Here is a 21,915-nt window from a genome sequence, read left to right on the forward strand (position 1 = left end):
TAGAGTGAAGGTCATCGTATCCAGGGGCGAATCACACAAACCCTCACCACTCTGGACGCGGCTCCCCCTGCTCCCTCCCCCTCCTCCTGCTCCCTCCCCTGCTCCCTCCTCCTCCTCCCCCCCCTGCTCCCTCCCCTGCTCCCTCCTCCTCCTCCTTCCTCCTCCTCCTTCCCCCTGCTCCCTCCTCCCTCCCCCTGCTCCCTCCTCCTCCTCCCCCCCTGTTCCTCCTCCCTCCCCCTGCTCCCTCCCCTGCTCCTCTGGAGGGGGAGGAACGGGGGGAGGAACGGGGGAGGAGTAGGGGACGGAGTGATGAGTAGCGTGTTGGATTGGAGTTGGGCACATTAGCCGCCCCCTGAAGAGTATATCAACAGCCTCTCCCTCAGGATTGTCCATCCTCATCCACCATGAAATGAACAACTCCAGCTGAGCTGACCGGGGGGGGGGGTGGGGGACTCAAGCCCCAGATTAAGCCGGGGGGGGATGCGAGCATTAAGCAGGCTGGGAGCTGGAGGACTGACATCAGGGCCTCTCTCTCTCCTCCTCGGCGCGTGCGCGCCCCCGCCCCCGCACGCCCAAACGCCCGTCCAAAACGCTTCCAGACGTCTTCTGGCGGAGGAAGGGAGAAATGCGGTGGGTTTGACTGGAGCTCCCAGCCTGTCAGAGGCGATGCTCCAGAGAGACACCATAGGGTCAGACCCCGCTGGTCAGTGTGACCTGGGGGACGGGTATCTCCTCGTTACCTGGGGGACGGGTATCTCCTCTCCAGCCTGGGTTCAAGTCAGAGCTCAGTTACTTTTATTTGCTCTCTTGAGACTGAGCCTCACCACGGAATTGCCAAACAGGAATTGAAGCTTGTGTAGCAGATGTGATGAATCAGAAAGCTGTGGTCAGCCAGTGGGTTGACACTGCATCATCAGTGTTGGTGAGACAGCTGCGTTAGCTTTAGTTGCATGGGTGTGGCGCCTCTTTCACAGGGAAGACTCAGGTCTGAACATTTACACAGGCTTGATTTAATAAGCTCATTACTGTAGCTCGCCTATCAAGCGCCATTCCATCCCACACTCTGAACCCTCTCTTATCCTCAGAGAGCGTCGCAGTGCCCATATCCTCTTTTTTGAGCTCTTCTGCTGACTTGAGTCTCATTAGCCCCACAAATTTTTGTCTGGCCAGAGTGTGTGTGTGTGGGTGCGTGTGTGTGCATGTGCGCTTTGGTGTGTGTGTGTGTGTGCGTGCATGTGCACGTTGGTGCGCGTGTGTGTGTGCGCGTGCGTGCTCACGTTGTCGTCCACTCAGACTCTCAGAGCCGGGGCGCCGTGTCACTGAACTGCAGCGGCGATGCGGAGGAAAGAGGAAATCCTCTAAGCCTGTTTAAAAAAGATGGGATCTTGTTTTAATTTGGCGCAGCTTTGTGCCCCCCCCCCCTCCCCCCTCTCCCACCCAGCCGATGGTCAGTCAAGCCAAAGGGATGTTTATCCTGCTAATGTCTGAACCTCCCGCCCCAACACAGCCACCCACAGACCTAACCTCCCGCCCCAACACAGCCACCCACAGACCTAACCTCCCGCCCCAACACAGCCACCCACAGACCTAACCTCCCGCCCCAACACAGCCACCCACAGACCTAACCTCCCGCCCCAACACAGCCACCCAGACTTTACCTACCGCCCCAACCTACCGCCCCAACACAGCCACCCACAGACTGAAACTACCGCCCAAACACTGCCACCCAGACTTAACCTCCCGCCCCAACACAGCAACCCACAGACCTAACCTACCGCCCCAACACAGCCACCCACAGACTGAACCTACCGCCCCAACACAGCCACCCACAGACTGAACCTACCGCCCCAACACAGCCACCCACAGACTGAACCTACCGCCCCAACACAGCCACCCACAGACTGAACCTCCGCTCTGCGCGCGTCTCTCTGTGGGCCCGACTGGTGGCTACTTGCTGCCTTATTAAAGAATGTGTGTCTTTTAAACCCCACGTAAATGAAAAGTACAAACAGGAACGCCGGTCGGCACGCTCTCACCCGGGCGTGTCTCTGGTCTCCTGCGCCACAGAGACGCGTCTGTCCGCTGGCTCGGGGGCTAGGCCGGACAGACGCACGGACACAGGCGGGCACTGAGGACATAACACACACACACACACACACGGGTTTGGACGATTTTTTCCCCCTCAGAACTCTGGGTCAGCAATAAATGCTTTAGAAAAGGAGTGGAGCGCTCCTCCAAAATAAGGGTTGAGGAGTTTCTGTAACTCAACCGCCATATTTACATGTCTCTAGCGCTGAGCACACGGCCACATGTTCTATATACAGTCAAGGCTATCTGAGCAACCAGCGGACACGGCCTCCGCAAACACAACCAATCTCTTAATCTCCCTCCGTTTGAACCTGCCCTCTCTCCCTCTCCTCCCTCCCTCCTCCCTCCCTCCCTCCTCCTTCTCTCTCTCCCTTTCCTCCTCCCTCCCTCTCCTCCTTCCCTCTCTCCCTCTCCTCCTCCTTCCCTCTCTCCCTCTCCTCCTCCCTCTCTCTCTCCCTCTCTCCCTCTCCTCCTCCTTCCCTCTCTCCCTCCCTCCTCCTTCCCTCTCTCCCTCCCTCCTCCAACCAAGCCGGGATCGAGGAGAGAGATGTCTCATTTTTCAGAACTGAGGCAGCCCTTTTAACTTGATTAAGACGGGGTTTTTTCCATCCTCTCAAGAGAATTTTAAAAAAACGTTTTAAGTCCAAATAACACGAGCACTTCTCCGGGCTGTGCCAGAACTCCTTTCCGTTTGGAAATATTTGCTTTGGACGCCGGCCTTCCCCAGCACACAACACAGGCAATTATGGAGCTATTTGAACAGGAGAGATCTACTGACGGGAGACGCCTCATTTGGAGGGATGAAGGAATCAAGAATTGAAACCTTCATTGGTGCGCTTTCTGAGCCTTTTGCGGCTGACTGAGGAGTATCTAATGTGTGTTGGTGATGAGTTTGTGTGTGTGTGTGTGTGCGTGCGCTTGTTTTGGCATTTGTGTTTGTGTGCATGTGCCATATAGGCCTGGCTACCTGTGTGTGGTTGTGTGTGTGTGTGTGTGTTTTTGCGTGTGTGTGTTCTGAGTGTATGTTTGGACTTGGGTGTTGTGGGGGCGTTGGTGTTTGACAGTTTGTCTGCAAACGCGCAGCTGCATGTTCCTGGCGGCGCAGCTCAGAGGTGCTCGTCCTGCTGCTCTCTCTCTGCTCGTCCTGCTGCTCTCGCTCTGCTCGTCCTGCTGCTCTCTCTCTGCTCGTCCTGCTGCTCTCTCTCTGGCGGCGCAGAGAAAGGCCGTCACGCCCGAGCCAATGCGCACGGAGACGGGGCTCAACGCCAGTCCGCTCCGAATGGAATTAAACTTTCAAAACAGCTCCTCCTCTGACCTCCCAGAGTGCCATGCGGTCCTCCTCTGACCTCCCAGAGTGCCATGCGGTCCTCCTCTGACCTCCCAGAGTGCCATGCGGTCTTCCTCTGACCTCCCAGAGTGCCATGCGGTCTTCCTCTGACCTCCCAGAGTGCCATGCGGTCCTCCTCTGACCTCCCAGAGTGCCATGCGGTCCTCCTCTGACCTCCCAGAGTGCCATGCGGTCCAGGGTCAACGTCTGCAGGGCGCCTCTCTGGAGGATGCGTCCACACATCCTCTCTGGCTGCAGCTGTCAGGTTTTTACCCCCGCAGCCCTGAGTGACACCATGTCAGAGTTTTCTATCTAGTCAACGTACCGTCACCATATCACACCACCACCCCTCGTGAGTGTGTGTGTGTGTGTGTTTGTGTGTGTGTGAGAGTGCAGAACAGAGAGTAAAACTGAATTTCCAACTCTGCCGGCTTGAGAATCCCCCAGAAAGGAAACTTAATCCAGAGGCCGTCTCAGACTGGACAAATAGACAGAAAATTAGTTTCGCATGACGCTTTATTAAAAAAAGCCTTGTGTACACAGCGGGTTATTGATGCGTGGGGCAGGGGTGAGGGATAAGGTTCCACTGCGGTCGGTAGTGAAGCACAAAGCGCAGGTCTCCGGGGGGGATGAGGGGGGGTGCAGAGAGTCACCTCCAGAGTCACGGCACTGTCACGCACAGGGGGCGTCTAACACACGGACCGCACCGCACACGGCGCAAGAACCCTCCGCGCCATGGATGAACAGACGTGTCTTCGATGGTTCATTTGGGATCCTCGTTACACACGGTACTGTCCAGCTGCGTCTGGACTCGCTGGGATACTTCTGTCTTTGATCTCTTGACGAGACGAGGCTCATAATCGCTCTTCATCCATAGCTGGTTTGTATGTTCACAGTGAGCGTAGGACAGAGCACAGTCGAACAGCGCAAATCTCACCTGATCTCATGATGAGTGAGAGACGCAGCTCTTTGGAGGATCGCTGGTCCAGGTCTCTCCAGGTCTCTCCCCATGCCTGTAATAGAGCGCTCCTATTAGGCTGAGGTGCCCCGAAGCCTCCAAGCCCCGGGGGCACGACACACTCTGCTGCTGTCTGCACTTCAGCACTGCACCCTAGCGTCCCGCTCCCCCTCTCTCTCTCTCACCCCCCCCTCGCTCCCCCCATCCCAGCATTCCTGCCGTCGGGGGTCTGACAGGCGCTCGTCATCGGCAGGTACTCTGTCCCAGGTGGATCGGGTTTCCTCGCTGCCCGAGGATTGTGCTGCGTGGGCAGTTTCACGGCTTAGTGCCGCACGGTTGAACCTTTTACAGGGAAGGGGGGGGGGTGTAGGGGGGCAGCCACACTTGATAACACCTCTGCAGACAGCTCCAGACCAATCCCTATCACCTTCTTTCACTCTTTGACCTGTGACCTCCGTGCACTGAAAACCAGATCAGTTTGAAAAACATCTAGATGTTTGAGAACCACCATGATCGGTTTGAAAACCACCTTGATGAGTTTGAAAACCACCTTGATGAGTTTGAAAACCACCTTGATGAGTTTGCATGGACAGAAATGCTATTTGCTTCATCATTGTCAAATAATCTCAATCAAGGACTGTTTCCTTTTAATGCTGTAGTGTATACTTGTATTCAGTCGAATGATACTGATTCTCTCTCTCTCCCTCTCTCCCTCTCCCTCCATCTCTCTCTCTCTCTCTCTCTGTGTTGCAGACGTGGACGAGTGTTCGGAGGGGAACGGCGGATGCCAGCAGATATGTGTCAACATGATGGGCAGCTACGAATGCCGCTGCCGCGAAGGCTTCTTCCTGAGTGACAACCAGCACACCTGCATCCAGAGACCCAAAGGTCAGCCTGACACACACACACACACACACACATATGCATACACACACACACCCACGCACACATATATGCACACACACACACATATGCACATACACATACACACACACACGCACATATGCACATACACACACACACACATATGCACATACACACACACACGCATGCACACACACACGCGCACATACTGTACACACGCACATACATACTAGGGGTGTGCCGGGAGCCCACTATTTGTATTTGTATTTGACAGCTAATTATTCGGATTCGTATTCCGAAGTGGGCGGGGCTTAAACCGGAAGTCGTTTCAAAACGGTTTAAACTGAGGGGAAATGTCATTTCTTTAGCCTAATATTAATTGGCATTGCAATTGCTGTGCTTTCAACACATCATAATTGCTGTTTATATATTATAATTATAATTATTATTATCATTAATTATGAAGTATAATTCCTCATCATCATCATCATCCTGTATGTTTTTATTTTAACAAACTATGAAGTGTCAGAACCCCACCACCACCCTTAACTGGGGGACATTCTACATTTAGTTAGAAACTGAAAAACATTTTTCTAAATCAAAATATAAGTCCTCATAGCAACTTTGCTAGAACAGCTATAGTAGCTCTATTTCTCCCGTGTCATATAATATCTAATATATTATCTGCAACCATGTGACACAGGCACCGTGGTGTAGCCTACTAGTAATGTTTTTCACAAACCCAGCAATAAACATGTATTACTATAAATATAATTGAAATTAATTATAAAATTAAATGTAGCCTAGGCTATAGGCTAATAAGCCTAGGAAAATTACTATAGGCCTAATTGTAGGCCTATAGCCTACTCAAGTTTCAACAGTGCTTAAACCATGGGTAAGTAGGGTATTGTAGTGAAATTATTATTTTTTTCTTTTTTTTTTAATCAGTTTATTATTGTTATATCAGAGATAAGGACTTTGATTATAGCCTATCTTAGGCCTACACTAGACTACTCTGTTGTGCTGATAACTGAACGGCATGGATCAAACATTTGATCAGTTGTGTTTCCGTTGTTAAAATATACTTTCATAATTATTTCATATTTCAAAATAGCCGGATATTATATAGGCTAGTGAGAGGCTGAGCATGCGTAGCTGAAATAGCTAGATATACTACACTGAGCTAACAAGCTATCTACCGGTCCTCCTCTGCTCCAACAAACGCTACAGTTCACATAAGCTATTGCAGCAGGTAGGCTACGACAAGAAAACAAAATCCAGTGTCTCAATAAACCAGTTAACTAGGGACAAAAGCCCTCGGTGCTGCTTACGTTCGTTGCCTGCCTAGTGCCTACTATCAGCGCGCTCCAAACTTTCTCTCCCTCTCCGCGTTGTCTAGACGTCTAGACAGACAGCAGGTGCGAGACTGCAAGTGCATGCGCCTCTCTCTCTCTCTCTCTCTCTCTCTCACTCTCTCTCTCTCTCTCTCTCCCTCGTCGTGTCATGTCAACAAGCAAGAACGTGCGCGTATCGCTCGCTCATACAGTATTTGACTGTTCTCCCCCCTCCCGAATATTTTTTACAATATTCGTACGAATTTACTATTCGGGAAAAAGCTACTATTTGTGCTCATCTGAATACCGTATTCGGGCACACCCCTAATACACGCACACACACACACACGCACACTCACGCACACACACTCACGCACACACACCCATGCATGCACACACACACGCAAACACACACACGCATGCACACACATGCACACACACGCAAACACATGCACACACACACATGCACACTCACACACATGCACGCATGCACACATGCGCACACACACACACACACTTGATATATACATCCGGTTTGGTAGGCTGCACGCCGCATGCCGCATGCCCTAAGTCTGCTTGTTTGTTCGAAAAGTTTCGAACAAACAAGAGAACTTCTCTCAGGCCCAGCTCCACAAAAACAGCTTCAGGTGGATTGAGTACACGAGAAAGCACCTCAGTAAACTACCTCGCAAATATCTGTGCACATACAGTACACACACACACGCAAACACACACACATGCAAATGCACACACACACACACACAGCAGGATGGATTTATGGTGTATGGGAGGATCCACAAAGCTCATTAATCATGACCTCTGATCCGGGGGTGGATTGTAAACTGGTCAGGTCGTGACCTCATTATTTGTCCCATTCATGGTGAGTACCCATGAAGCTTTGTGTGCCAGCTACAGTGGCTCTAATCATCAGAAAGATACCCACAGCCCCGACCCATACCTGCTACTGCCCCGACCTGCTACTGCCCCGACCCATACCTGCTACTGCCCCGACCCATACCTGCTACTGCCCCGACCTGCTACTGCCCCGACCCATACCTGCTACTGCCCCGACCCATACCTGCTACTGCCCCGACCCATACCTGCTACTGCCCCGACCCATACCTGCTACTGCCCCGACCTGCTACTGCCCCGACCCATACCTGCTACTGCCCCGACCCATACCTGCTACTGCCCCGACCCATACCTGCTACTGCTGCATCCATCACTGGGAGATTCTGCTGATGGATGTGATGAATACCAGGGGAATCAAACGAGGCCTTAGAGAGAGAGAGAGATCAGTCCTAACAGGCCTGTAACAAAGGTGAGCAAAGGTAACCAGTGGTGGAAAAAAAAAGTCACTGGATAAATCAGAGAGAGAGCGAGAGAGAGCGAGAGAGAGCGAGAGAGAGAGCGAGAGAGAGAGCGAGAGAGAGAGAGAGAGAGAGAGAGAGAATTATACTATTGGGCCAACCTGGAGTCTGGCGGTGTTTCCCGCTATCTATGAGACTGAGAAAACAATTAAAGGTGTAGCCGGCGGCAGGAACACGTCTTGTTTCTAGAACATTCCTGTGGGATGGAGACGTCGACAGGCAGGAGGGAGGCGGAGCCAGACGGCTCATCGCGGTCCCAGTCCCACACACTGAGAGAGGGAGAGGAACACGCAGCTAGACGCTCAGGTGAACGTCTCTCCAGGTGAACTGCATGTAGAGTTACCCTCCCGCTCCAGCTTCTTCCATTCTGACCTGCGTGGCGTCGTTACTGAAGGGGGAGGGTTTGGCGAGACGGCGTTGGGGATCTTTTTTTTTGTTTGATTTTTTACTGCCCACTGTTATTGGGAACCCATCTAGCCAGATTCAGATTCAGATTCAGGTTCAGGTTCAGGGTTCCGGTTCAGATCAGTTTATTGCCATGGTAGTTTACACATGCTAGAACGTTGTTTAGGTTGATGGTTCATAATGAACACTGATGCTGTGTACACATGGATTTAGGCGAACAGCAGACAGACAATATGTTCAGGACGGCCTGGGGACAAGTCCCATGGAATAGGACGGCAAGACACAAATACGCATGACGATGTGTTGCTATGGATGCTTACAAAGAATGGAATAAAAGATATTACATGTACATAGAATTATTTACTATCTATTATTTTGTGCATTGATTCTATTACTGTAATGTACGTAGATATAAAATACAGCTTTCTTTCTCTTTACTTTTGACTGTCCGTATATTCTCCTTGTGTGAGGGAGCTACTGTACGTGACCTCCGGGTCTACATGCCGTCGTGGAGGATGGCAAAAAGTGAAAATATTTTTACTTTGGAAGGCAATGCCTTTTACCGTTACCGTCTACCGGTTTTCTGCCGGTCTCTCCACGAATTTTACCCGTCCTGCTCTCGTCCACGAAAATCACATCTGGTTTACCGTTACCATCTGACTCTCATCTGAACACAGAGAGGAGGAGACAACATTAGACAGGACAGGACAGGACATTGTCCTCCTCCCTGTCTCCTGTGGTCATGTGCTCTGGAGAGCAGGGGGGGGGGGGGACAGGCGGTCAGTCCAGCCGGGGTCTGGTTGACTCTCCACACAGCCCTGGGACAGAGCAGCCAGCCAGGGACGCCCAGGCCTGCTTTATGAGAGCAGTCTGGCCTGCTGAACTGTCAATGTTTACGTTTCATAAGCACAGTGTTATTTGAGTGTAGCAAATGGCTGGGTTGTGTGTTTCAAAGGCCGGGACACATCCTGAGGACCGGGACTGTCTCACCAAGACCTCTCTGTCTCTGTCTCTGTCTCTCTCTGTCTCTCTCTCTGTCTCTGTCTCTGTCTCTGTCTCTGTCTCTGTCTCTGTCTCTGTCTATCTCTCTCTCCTTTCTTTCTTTCTTTCTCTCCTGTCTTTCTTTCTCTCCTGTCTTTCTTTCTTTCTCTCTCTCTCTCCTGTCTTTCTTTCTTTCTCTCCTTTCTTTCTTTCTTTCTTTCTTTCTTTCTTTCTTTCTTTCTTTCTTTCTTTCTTTCTTTCTTTCTTTCTTTCTCTCCTGTCTTTCTTTCTTTCTCTCCTGTCTTTCTTTTTTTTTTTTCTTTCTCTCCTGTCTCTTTCTTTCTTTCTTTCTTTCTTTCTTTCTCTCCTGTCTTTCTTTCTTTCTTTCTCTCCTGTCTTTCTTTCTTTCTTTCTCTCCTGTCTTTCTTTCTTTCTTTCTCTCCTGTCTTTCTTTCTTTCTCTCCTGTCTTTCTTTCTTTCTCTCCTGTCTTTCTTTTTTTCTTTCTTTCTCTCTTTCTTTCTCTCCTGTCTTTCTTTCTTTCTCTCCTGTCTTTCTTTTTGTCTTTCTTTCTTTCTTTCTTTCTTTCTTTCTTTCTTTCTTTCTTTCTTTCTTTCTCTCTTTCTTTCTCTCCTGTCTTTCTTTCTTTCTCTCCTGTCTTTCTTTTTTTCTTTCTTTCTTTCTTTCTTTCTTTCTTTCTTTCTTTCTTTCTTTCTTTCTTTCTCTCCTGTCTTTCTTTTTTTCTTTCTTTCTTTCTTTCTTTCTTTCTTTCTTTCTTTCTTTCTTTCTTTCTTTTTTCTTTCTTTCTTTCTTTCTTTCTTTCTTTCTCTCCTTTCTTTCTTTCTTTCTTTCTTTCTTTCTTTCTTTCTCTCCTGTCTTTCTTTCTTTCTCTCCTGTCTTTCTTTTTTTTTTCTTTCTTTCTCTCTTTCTTTCTTTCTTTCTTTCTTTCTTTCTTTCTTTCTTTCTTTCTTTCTTTCTTTCTTTCTTTCTTTCTTTCTTTCTTTCTCTCCTGTCTTTCTTTCTTTCTCTCCTGTCTTTCTTTCTTTCTTTCTCTCCTGTCTCTTTCTTTCTTTCTTTCTTTCTTTCTTTCTTTCTCTCCTGTCTTTCTTTCTTTCTCTCCTGTCTTTCTTTTTTTTTTCTTTCTTTCTCTCCTGTCTCTTTCTTTCTTTCTTTCTTTCTTTCTTTCTTTCTTTCTTTCTTTCTTTCTTTCTTTCTTTCTTTCTTTCTTTCTCTCCTGTCTTTCTTTCTTTCTCTCCTGTCTTTCTTTCTTTCTCTCCTGTCTTTCTTTCTTTCTTTCTCTCCTGTCTTTCTTTTTTTCTTTCTTTCTCTCTTTCTTTCTCTCCTGTCTTTCTTTCTTTCTCTCCTGTCTTTCTTTCTTTCTCTCCTGTCTTTCTTTCTTTCTTTCTTTCTTTCTTTCTTTCTTTCTTTCTTTCTTTCTTTCTTTCTTTCTTTCTTTCTTTCTTTCTTTCTTTCTTTCTTTCTTTCTTTCTTTCTTTCTTTCTTTCTCTCCTGTCTTTCTCTCTCTCTCTCTCTTTCCACCCCTATATCTTTCTCCGCCCCTGTCTCTCTCTCCCCACCCCACCTCTCTCTCTCTCTCTCTCTCTCTCTCTCTCTCAATAAATGACCCTGTTAATCTTCCATTTTTCATCTTAATATAACCTCTATTTTTTCCAGATGAGATGCATTTGGAGGGAGAGAGTAAAGCTGCCATCAATCTACCAACTCCCTTCACTCAGCAGTCAGATGGCGGGCCTGTCATTGTCTCATTATTCTGCAAAACAACAGTCGGAACAGCGCTCATCTGCTTGTTATTACCGCCATTATTACAACAGTGTGGGCTGATGGGAAATGGAAATGAGGAGGAAACGGCTTGGCCCAGCCATTGGACAATAACCCACGACTCATCCCCAACATTACCGTACTCGCTTTATTGGAAAATGATGTGTAAGTGGCGGTCAGCGAGGGAAAATACGGGGATTGAAGGGACTTGGGAGTGTCTGCCAAGTGCTTACAGGCGACCCTCAGTCCATTTACACCAGAGCTGGCAGGGTGCTCTTTAAGCAGCTCTGCCCGGGTGAGCTTAGCTCATGAGTTTTATCGGCCTTATTAAAAACACATCAGCTCCCTATTTCTTTCATCGGGGGGGTAGGTGTTCCCCGGCAGGGCCAGAGGGGGTGGTTACGGGGGGGAAGGTGTTCCCCGGCAGGGCCAGAGGGGGTGGTTACGGGGAGGCTGAAGGAGCGGTCAGCGGAGCAGCTGGACGCTAGTGGACGTCTCCCTGCTGGCTGGGAGCCCTTGTTAGTGGAGAGGCTGTGCCAATTAGGCAGCAGGGGTCTGCCAGCCTCCATAGCTAATGACAAGGCTGCCGCTGGCCTGTCTCTTATTATACCTGACCCCCCCCCCCCCCCTTTCAACAGAAATAACTCTCCCTGAACCCAGGCTCCCATCGTCTGGCTGCCGGGCCAGAATGTAACAGTTCATTTATTCTGCACCAAACATTTCTCCCAGTCAAGGAATCCGGCCTTTGAAAGGCTAGCCAAGATGCTTAGCGGTCGATAGGAATGCCATTCAGGTCAAGGAGGGTTTCACTTCTCTGCATTTGATTGATTGTCTTTTTTTTCCCGTCTAGTGGGGGGATAACGGGGACCCCCACTACTACCCAAATGTGTGTGTGAGGGTCCGGTGGGTCGGAACCCTTCTTCCCTCCATGAAACGTCAGATGTCCTCTGTACATTTTCAAATATCTGGTGGTACAGTACCTAACGTGTTGACTGTAGGAGCGCTGGCGTGTTCTGTTACTGTACGTGCGCTGGCGTGTTCTGTTACTGTACGAGCGCTGGCGTGTTCTGTTACTGTGCGTGCGCTGGCGTGTTCTGTTACTGTACGTGCGCTGGCGTGTTCTGTTACTGTACGAGCGCTGGCGTGTTCTGTTACTGTGCGTGCGCTGGCGTGTTCTGTTACTGTACGTGCGCTGGCGTTTTCTGTTACTGTATGAGCGCCGGCGTGTTCTGTTACTGTACGAGCGCTGGCGTGTTCTGTTTGGAACCGTCTACCGTATTGATCTGAGGGGGCCGATCGCTCGGCAGACATTTTAGCTCACTTTTAGAGTTCAACTGTTGTAGCGTGCACGTACAGAGCAGTGCACGTAGCAGCGATGGTAGCTCTTCTGCCTGTGTACCTGTGTGTTCAGAAGTCTAGACGTGTGCCTCATTCCTCCACGCAGCTGGCTGAAGCTTCATGAGGAGAGGTCAAATCAAACTTTATTTGTATAGCGCATTTCATACACAGAGGCAACACAATGTGCTTTACAGAGAACAAGGGAGGTGGGCATATGACCCACCCCTACATATTCCAGAGGGAAGCAAAAAAACCCGGGTGCCAGAAAAGTGAGCTGTAAAAGTTCTTCCCTGACCCCTCTCAATGAGACGATCAGAGGTGTTGGAGGGGCCTGTTGCCCGATGGCTTAGTGTAACAACCACTGCACATCACCTCCATCTCCGCGCTGATACATGGCGTGACCGTGGCTCGGCTCAAATACCACAGAGCTGTGAGCGTCACTGATGGGCCTTGAACTGCTACTGTACGTCTTACTGTATCAATGCAGTGCTAGTGTATCACTGGCTAACAGGCCTGTCTGAGTACGCAGGGATCTCACTCTCAATTGATCCTCCGGAGCATGGTTGCCATAGTAACATACATTCTTGTACAGAATCGGTGAGGACGATAAAACGCCAGATGGCTTCCATCAGGATGATTGCGTCTCAGGAGGTAGAGTGTCTCAGGAGGAATTGTGTCTCAGGAGGAATTGTGTCTCAGGAGGAAGAGCGTCTCAGGAGGAAGAGCGTCTCAGGAGGAAGAGCGTCTCAGGAGGAAGAGCGCCTCAGGAGGAAGAGTGCCTCAGGAGGTAGAGCGTCTCAGGAGGTAAAGCGGCCGGCTGGGGATCACAAGGTCTCCGGTTCGATCCCAGCTTCCGGTGTTGTGCCGGAGTGTCCTTGAGCGAGAAAATGAACCCCAAAAAATCTCTCACGTGCAGCACGGTGGCGCAGTACCTGATACTGTCCCTCACAGCAAGAAGGTCTCCGGGCCTTTCTGTGTGGAGTTTGCATTTTCTCCCCGTTTTCGTGAGGGTTTCCCCCATAAGGAACCCAATATGAAAAACATGCAGAAGAACAGATGGCTAACGCTGTCCGTCCCTAGCAAAGACGGACAGAAGCACTTGGTTGGTCCCCGGACGCATCCCGTGTCCCCTCTCTGCTGTCTGCTCCCGGCTGCCCTTGTGGGAAGGACGATGGGATGGTTTAAGCGCGGAGAACATTTCATCGGTGGCTCTAAAAAGCATGTGTGTGTGTGTTTGTGTGTGTTCCAAGTGTGGCTCATTTCACGTGTGCAAAACAGTGCGCTGTGACAAATAAAAATGTCTTCTCTTCTTATCAGTCACCTGACCACAGAGTTTGTCTCTCCTCTCTGTAGACAGCATGACTGCTCGCCTTTCCAGGAAATGTTTACTTTGTTATTGAAAACCACTTCCTGTGTTTGGAACTTTCATGAGCTTCCCAGGGGGGTTGTCGCCCCTTGTGCAGCAAGACTCACTGGCAGTGTCTCTGTCGCACGCACGCACACGCACACACACGCACACACACGCACACACACACATTATACACACAAACACACACACAAGGGCTTTTAATTTCATTTAGCTGTAGGCAGAATTTTGAGACCCGTTCAGTGTTGGCATTTGGATTTGAAGCAAACCATGTACACTTGAGGGCATCTGTTTGGTTTGCAGACTAGAACTGCTGCAGTCCAAGGATTTTTCCTGTAAATCTGATTATGACTATTGTGTCTATTGTGTAAATGTGACTGTTATATATATATATCAATATAAGATAGTCCTCAAGCGGGCGTGAAAATATATTACTGTATATTATCTTTTTCTTTTGACCATTGAGTCTACAATAAAGATTACCTATCTCTATCCATCTATCTAGCATCTTAGCTACTACATTCTTGCTGTATGAGAAAACGGAGATGGATAAGGAGTGGGATTGAAGCCTGAGTTTGAAAACTCACTCCAAAGACTGTGGGCCACTTGTTAAACAAATGGCCTTTCATTATCCCTACACAGTGAATGCAGCAGGTGCCTGTAAGCAGGCCATATGTAGTAGAGTGCACATACAGGTGACAGTTAGTGCTAGTTATTTTAATAACACTAAGTACCTTTAAATTATGGCAGTAAACATGTTAAGGTGTATTTTCAATAGCTATTGTTACATACACAGTATGTTGCTACGGGGATATGGCTAGATACAGTCATGTGCAAAGAGAAGGACAGTTTTTCCTGCTTGGTTCTACTGTGTAGTGCTTGAACCTTCCCCTAGATATTTCTCTTGTCTGCCTGCCTGCCTACCTGTCTGTCTGTCTGTAAAGCTGTCTGCCTGTCTGTCTGTCTGCCTATCTGTCTGTCTGTCAACTTACCTGTCTGCTACCTGTCTTCATGTCTGCCTACCTAATCCTGCCGCCTATCTACCTGTCTGCCTACCTGCTTATCTGTTTGTCCCTGTCTGTCTGTCTCTGTCTCTGTCTGTCTGTGTCTCTGTCTCTGTCTTTCCCTGTCTGTCCCCGTCTGTCCCCGTCTCTCTGTCTCTGTCTCTGTCCCTGCCTCTGTCAGTCTGTAGATCTCTGTCTGTAGAGAGCTGTTTTTACAGGTGCAGGAATGGCTGCTCCATTGCTCTGCAGCCCGACCGTATAAAGTGTGTCCTTACCTATTCTGGGGCAGCGGAGCGGCCAGGCCCAGCGCCACCCCCACCCCCCCTGCCCATTCAGACTCCCTATTAGTCCAGCATCAAAGAATGCCGGTCTCCCAGGCGGACGGGACACTCTGTCCTTCCTTTCTCTCTCTCTCTCTCTCTCTCTCTCTCCTCCTCTCTCTCTCCCTCTCTCTCTCTCTCTCTCTCTCTCTTTTCCTTTTTGTTCACTCCTGTTCCTTTTCACCACCTTTCTCTCATCTCTAAATCTTTCCCTCTCTCTCTCCCTCGCTCTCTCTCCCTCGCTCCCTCTCCCTCTCTCTCTCTCTCTCTCTCTCTCAGCGTGACTCTGGAGGATGAGTCCTCAGGGCCGCCCGGGTGCCAGTGGGTTGGTTTTTCCCACAATCACGTCATTGCTATATCCAGAGGGGCCAGAGTGACGCCCTCCCCGGGGGCCCCATAGGGGCCAGAGTGACGCCCTCCCCGGGGGCCCCATAGGGGCCAGAGTGACGCCCTCCTCGGGGGCCGCAGACAGACGCCCCGCCTTCAGCTGCCTCCTCTTTGATTTAGGAGGGAATGCACCCTCTGACGATGACATCACTGCTCTTTATTTACTAAGAAGTGAACATCCTCTATTTGTGCTAGTGTTCTGGGAAGCTGGGCGGTGTTGTTGTTGTTGTTTTTGTTGGGGTTAGGGTTGTGTGTGTGTGTGTGTGTGTGTGTGGAGGGGAGTGGCTCAGTGCTCTGGGGGAGCAGAGATGACCTTGAGAGAATGAGGGGCAGAGTGGCATGGCCTGAGCAGGTGCTACACGCACACACACACATGCACACACACATGCACACACACACACATGCGCACAGACACACACATACATGTACATGCACGTACACATGCACACGCACGCACGCACACACACACGCACACACACACACTGTACACACACGCACATACACACATACACACACACACAGACATACACACACAGTGAACAAATTAAAGTTTGTTCAGTTAAATTGCATAATGCATGAAATAAGACTACGGTTTACACTACGGTTCCTCTAGCAGTGATATTTATACACTGAGTCTGAAAACAGCCTGAGACGAGCCTTCAGTCTCTTCTAGCCTCCTACACCAAAACTATTCAAACCACTTCAACTATACAGTAGTTAGGCTTATTAGGAAACTATGCTTGGGCTGTTTTGGAACACGGCATATACCATAAATGTGTAATGTGGGTTCGCTGGTATCTTAGGTGCGTGTCACCATAATCACAGAGGTGCAGATGAACCCTATATGGGAAAAGCACAGCCCTGCTAGAACGTGTGAGGCTGGTTCCTGACCTGGCTGTTCTCCCCGGCGTGAGGCTGTTCTCCCCAGCATGAGGCTGTTCTCCCCGGCGTGAGGCTGTTCTCCCCAGCATGAGGCTGTTCTCCCTGGTGTGAGGCTGTTCTCCCCGGCGTGAGGCTGTTCTCCCCGGCGTGAGGCTGTTCTCCCCGGCGTGAGGCTGTTCTCCCCAGCATGAGGCTGTTCTCCCTGGTGTGGGGCTGTTCTCCCCGGCGTGAGGCTGTTCTCCCCGGCGCTGGCCCTCACTCGCTTCCCATCTGAGACGGAGGGAGCTGCAGCCTCAACACGGCCTCCGGGAGGCGGAACTCAACGCTGGCTAAGTCGCCCAAAAAGTAGTGCCGGGCCGTAGCCGGCTGGACGAGCGGACGGCCCCTGCCCTCCCCCTCCGACGGGGCGGTCCGTGACAGAGCGGCGCTGGGACGGTGACCCGTCCGGCGGCCCTGTGGGATCCGCCTGCCCCGTCCTCGTCCTCGTCCCTCGTCTCGGCCCTCTCCCTCCCTCCCTCCGTCCGTTTCCACGCACTGACATTTTTATCCTCCTATTAAAACTTTTAAGGGCCCATTATCTGAGAGGAAGGAATGCTGCTTTAATGGCCTGGTGGCTCTGTGTTTATGCCATGCTCCCTTAGCAACCCGGCCGACGACGCCGGGGGCTGGGGGAGGGGGGTTCGATGACATCGTCAAACCGAGGGGCTTCCCCCCCCAGTGCCTACCACAAAACATGGCCGCCTGCAGTACCTGGCCGCGTCCCGCCAGGGCCCTGGACACTCGGAGCTGGCTGTGAAACCGCAGCACGTCCATTCCTCTATTGTGATGGACTCCATAGCACTACACACGGACAGGTCCTGAAGTACAACTGGCTGGCTGGCCCTGAATGGCTGGCCCCTGACTGACTGGTCCTGGCTGACTGACTGACTGGCCCCTGACTGACTGGTCCTGGCTGACTGGCCCCTGACTGACTGGTCCTGACTGACCTGGTCCTGACTGACTGGCCCCTGACTGACTGGTCTTGACTGACTGGTCCTGACTGACTGGTCCTGACTGACTGGCCCCTGACTGACTGGTCCTGACTGACTGGCCCCTGATTGACTGGGATGCTGCTGTGCTGAGGTGGGGGAGGAGGTGAAAGGGGCTCTGCCTGGCTCTGCTCCTCCTGATAGATAGATAGATAGATAGATAGATAGATAGATAGATAGATAGATAGATAGATAGAGAAACAGAGAGACAGACAGACAGAGCTCACGTCAGACAAGCTGTATACAGTGTTGGTTGGTTTGCATGGCTGGCAGATCTGGCCCAAAGCTGGGCTGGTCTTGGGGCCGCGGGTCGAAGGCCACCTCACCAGAAGCGCTGCCCCCAGCGTGTCTTTTCCAGGCAGAGTTGAGCATTTTATATGTTTGGCCAGGGCAAGTTGTTACGGCAAAAAAAGGTGCAACTTCTGCAACCCTCCCACTCTTTATCAAGTAGTGCTGCCTCATTTGTTTGTTTTACCCCCTGTGGTGCGCAGGCTGTGAAAGCCATTCCCCTAAATGGCTCCCGTTATTCTGCTGTGTTAGTGGAGCGTTGGTAGATGAACCCAGTTGTATTCTGCTGTGTTGGTGGAGCGTTGGTAGATGAACCCAGTTGTATTCTGCTGTGTTGGTGGAGCGTTGGTAGATGAACCCAGTTGTATTCTGCTGTGTTGGTGGAGTGTTGGGAGATGAACCCAGTTGTATTCTGCTGTGTTGGTGGCGTGCGCCCGGGCAGGGACTTCAACACTCAGACAGACGAGAGCCATGTTCCCAGCTCCCTCCTCCTCCTCCTCCTCTTAGGTCTAGAGTGTCCTTTACTGACACTGCAAGAAACAGAAATGGAATGCCTGCTCAGTGGCTCTTGTGAAATGGTTATCATTTCCGACATTTAGTCTGCTGGCGTCAAATGGCCTTGAGTGTGTGAAGTATTATGTCTGGAGCAGTGAGAGAGGGAGAGAAGGGGTGAGAGAGGGAGAGGAGGGTTGAGAGAGGGAGAGGAGGGTTGAAAGAGGGAGAGAAGGGGTGAGAGAGGGAGAGGAGGGTTGAGAGAGGGAGAGAAGGGGTGAGAGGGAGAGAAGGGGTGAGAAGGCGAGAGGAGGGTTGAAGAGGGGGAGGAGGGTAGAGAGAGAAGGATGAGGGTTGAGAGAGGGGGAGGAGGGTTGAGAGAGGGAGAGGAGGGTTGAGAGAGAGGCAGGTTGAGAGAGGGGGAGGAGGGTTGAGAGAGAGGCAGGTTGAGAGAGGGGGAGGAGGGGTGAGAGAGGGGGTGGAGAGGTGAGAGAGGGAGAGGAGGGTTGAGAGAGGAGAGGTGAGAGAGGGGGAGGAGGGGTGAGAGAGGGAGAGAAGGGGGTGAGAGAGGGAGAGAAGGGGTGAGAGAGGGGGAGGAGGGGTGAGAGAGGGGGTGGAGAGGTGAGAGAGGGGGAGAAGGGGTGAGAAGGGGAGAGGAGGGTTGAAGAGGGGGGGGAGGGTTGAGAGAGGGGGAGGAGGGTTGAGAGAGAGGGAGGAGGGTTGAGAGAGGGAGAGGAGGATTGAGAGAGGGAGAGGCAGGTTGAGAGAGGGGGAGGAGGGTTGAGAGAGGGGGATGAGGGTTGAGAGAGGGAGAGAAGGGGTGAGAGAGGAGGAGGGGTGAGAGAGGGAGAGAAGGGGTGAGAGAGGGGGAGGAGGGTTGAGAGAGGGGGAGGAGGGGTGAGAGAGGGGGTGGAGAGGTGAGAGAGGGGGAGAAGGGGTGAGAAGGGGAATGGAGGGTTGAAGAAGGGGAGGAGGGTTGAGAGAGGGGGAGGAGGGTTTAGAGAGGGGGAGGAGGGTTGAGAGAGGGGGAGGAGGGTTGAGAGAGGGGGAGGAGGATTGAGAGAGGGAGAGGCAGGTTGAGAGAGGGGGAGGAGGGGTGAGAGAGGGGGAGTAGGGTTGAGAGAGGGAGAGGAGGGTTGAGAGAGGGGGAGGAGGGTTGAGAGAGGGGGAGGAGGGGTGAGAGAGGGGGAGGAGGGGTGAGAGAGGGAGAGAAGGGTTGAGAGAGGGGGAGGAGGGTTGCGAGAGGGGGAGGAGGGTTGAGAGAGGGGGAGGAGGGGTGTTCTACGGAGGATAGGAACGGTCTGGGCCAGACATGTCTCCTGTGTGTCTGTCGGTCTGTCTGTGTGTGTGTGTGAGTGTGAGTGTGTGAGTGTGTGTGTGTGTGTGTGAGTGTGTGTGTGAGTGTGTGAGTGTGAGTGTGAGTGAGTGTGAGCGTGTGAGCGTGTGAGTGTGAGTGTGTGAGTGAGTGAGTGAGTGTGAGTGTGTGTGTGTGAGTGTGGGTGCGAGTGTGGGTGAGTGTGTGTGTGAGTATGTGTGAGTGTGTGTGTGTGTGTGAGTGTGTGTGTGTGTGTGTGTGCGTGTGTGTGTGTGTGAGAGTGTGTGTGTCTGTCTGTCTGCTGGGCAGGTCGTGACCTGTTTCTGGTTGGGTTCTTCTGCGGCCGGGGAACTCTCACTGGTGCTCCCAGCTAATTGCTGGGTGTTCTTCTTTTCCACGAGTGCGGTGGTTTTTCTATGTGCCATGTCCGTGTCCAAAAGTGTGAGAACCAATGTCCAGTCGGTCCCTGGTCAGTCATCTGAGAAGGGTCCCTCCCCGTCCCGAGGCTTCAGCTCGTCTAGCTTGTCCAGCTCTCTGTCTATAAAGGAGCCTGTGATATTTTTATAGGTTTCTCCATATAGACGTGATGTTTTATGGGTTGGTAACGTGTTTTAGCGGGAGCGCGGAGCTCACGTCTCGTTCCCCCTCCACATAAGGGAAGGTTTCTCTTCCTGCTTCCAATTATTTTTTTCTGTTTCAATTTTTTCGACTGAGACCCCGACAGAAAATATAATAACAGCTTTTAGTGTGGTGATTAAAAAGTGGAAGTGTCGGGCTGGTTGAAGGGGAGGACCGGTCTTGGCCCGGGCTGGGGAGAAAAGGACCATTGTGTCAGACTCAGCACTTTGGCTTTTTACGGGTCCTGGGAGAGGCCAGGGCCCAGGTTCTGGCCCCGGTCCGACCCATTATTGATGGATTGGTCTGCGGTACCAGAGAGGGGTCTCGTATAGGAGTGTGGGGGATTTCTGGAGATGCATAACGTGACCCTAGTAAGCGATCTTGCGTCTCTCAGGGTTGCCAAGCTGGAAACTCTATCCCCTCTGTGTGTTCGCAGACGTCTGTCTCGCCGGCGGACGGACGCGGGGAACCATGGAACTGTGGAAAGGGGACCGTCGAATTCCAGCTCCTGCTCGAGTTCCCCCCCCCCCCCCCCCCGTTCTGCCGGAGCGTCTAGATGATGTGTTCTGTTGATGTGTTCAGTTGATGTTCTGTTGATGTGTATTCGCGTTCAGGAGAGCGCTGATCTCCACGCGGTCTCACCCGTGATGGTTGGACAGTGGGCGCTCAGCGTTGACCCCCTGTCCTCTGGGGGAACCCTGACTCAGCAGGCGGGGGCTCAGCGTTGACCCCCTGTCCTCTGGGGGAACCCTGACTCAGCAGGCGGGGGCTCAGCGTTGACCCCCTGTCCTCTGGGGGAACCCTGACTCAGCAGGCGGGGGCTCAGTGTTGACCCCCTGTCCTCTGGGGGAACCCTGACTCAGCAGGCGGGGGCTCAGTGTTGACCCCCTGTCCTCTGGGGGAACCCTGACTCAGCAGGCGGGGGCTCAGCGTTGACCCCCTGTCCTCCGGGGGAACCCTGACTCAGCAGGCGGGGGCTCAGCGTTGACCCCCTGTCCTCTGGGGGAACCTTGACTCAACAGGCGGGGGCTCAGGCGCTGGGTTCTGAGGTGGATATCTGACCTCCAAACACCTCCTGACAGACTTAAGGCGATGGAAAGCATTATTGTCGGGCATCAAAATTGCCTGTCTTTGCCTGTCTTTGCCTGTCTTTCTGCACCGTCAGCTCCACAAAGTAGAGAGGGACTGGAAATATGACATCAGTTCAAATAAATAAAAGGGGCAGTTGTTTTTTTTGGCAGAACTCATGGAAAACAAGAGTGTCATTAAACAAGGCTACGAGGAGGCAGGCGTTAAGGTACATAAATAAGTCATTAAGGATAAAACTCTCGGTTCTGTCTTTTCTACATCCCTCAGCACTTTTCTAACTCGCTGATGGCAGCTCCCCCTAGTCTTTCACGCCGGCCCAGGGAACGCTCTGTGCTTGACCGTCACGTGGCAAGTGTTCAGATTGACATGTCCCACTGCCGCACGGTAACGTATACATGAGCTCAGTCTCAGTATTCTGACTGCTGCTTTTAGTGAAGACTTTGAACTATATAAATATGTAGGACTCAGTAGAAGCAGCCCACGCTAGTGCAGCCTTAGTCGGTTAGATAATGAAGAGGGTTGCAGCCCTGAACAGACGCCTGCATGTCAGCATTCCTAATGAGCCAACAAAGGAGACCTTCCTCCTCCGCGCCCCTGTTCAAGAGGACAGAGATGTTTTTAATGAGACGGGTGGGGGGGGGGGTTCAGCTGCATCTGTAACGGCGACACTCACTCTGAATTAGT

General features: G+C 51.5%; 1 protein-coding gene across 1 annotated transcript in view; it reads left to right on the forward strand.

Moving 5' to 3' along the window:
- The window catches only part of scube3 (signal peptide, CUB domain, EGF-like 3), a gene marked incomplete at both ends in the record, with an annotated part of 88,891 nt that overhangs the window by 30,226 nt on the left and 36,750 nt on the right, over positions 1-21,915 (forward strand). The window contains one exon of the mRNA XM_084436462.1: positions 5,127-5,261. Within this exon, the coding sequence (XP_084292588.1) occupies positions 5,127-5,261 (135 nt within the window). The remainder of the gene's footprint in view (positions 1-5,126; positions 5,262-21,915) is intronic.

The sequence above is a fragment of the Borostomias antarcticus genome, assembly GCF_949987555.1.
Source record: "Borostomias antarcticus genome assembly, chromosome: 3".
NCBI lineage: Eukaryota > Metazoa > Chordata > Actinopteri > Stomiiformes > Stomiidae > Borostomias > Borostomias antarcticus.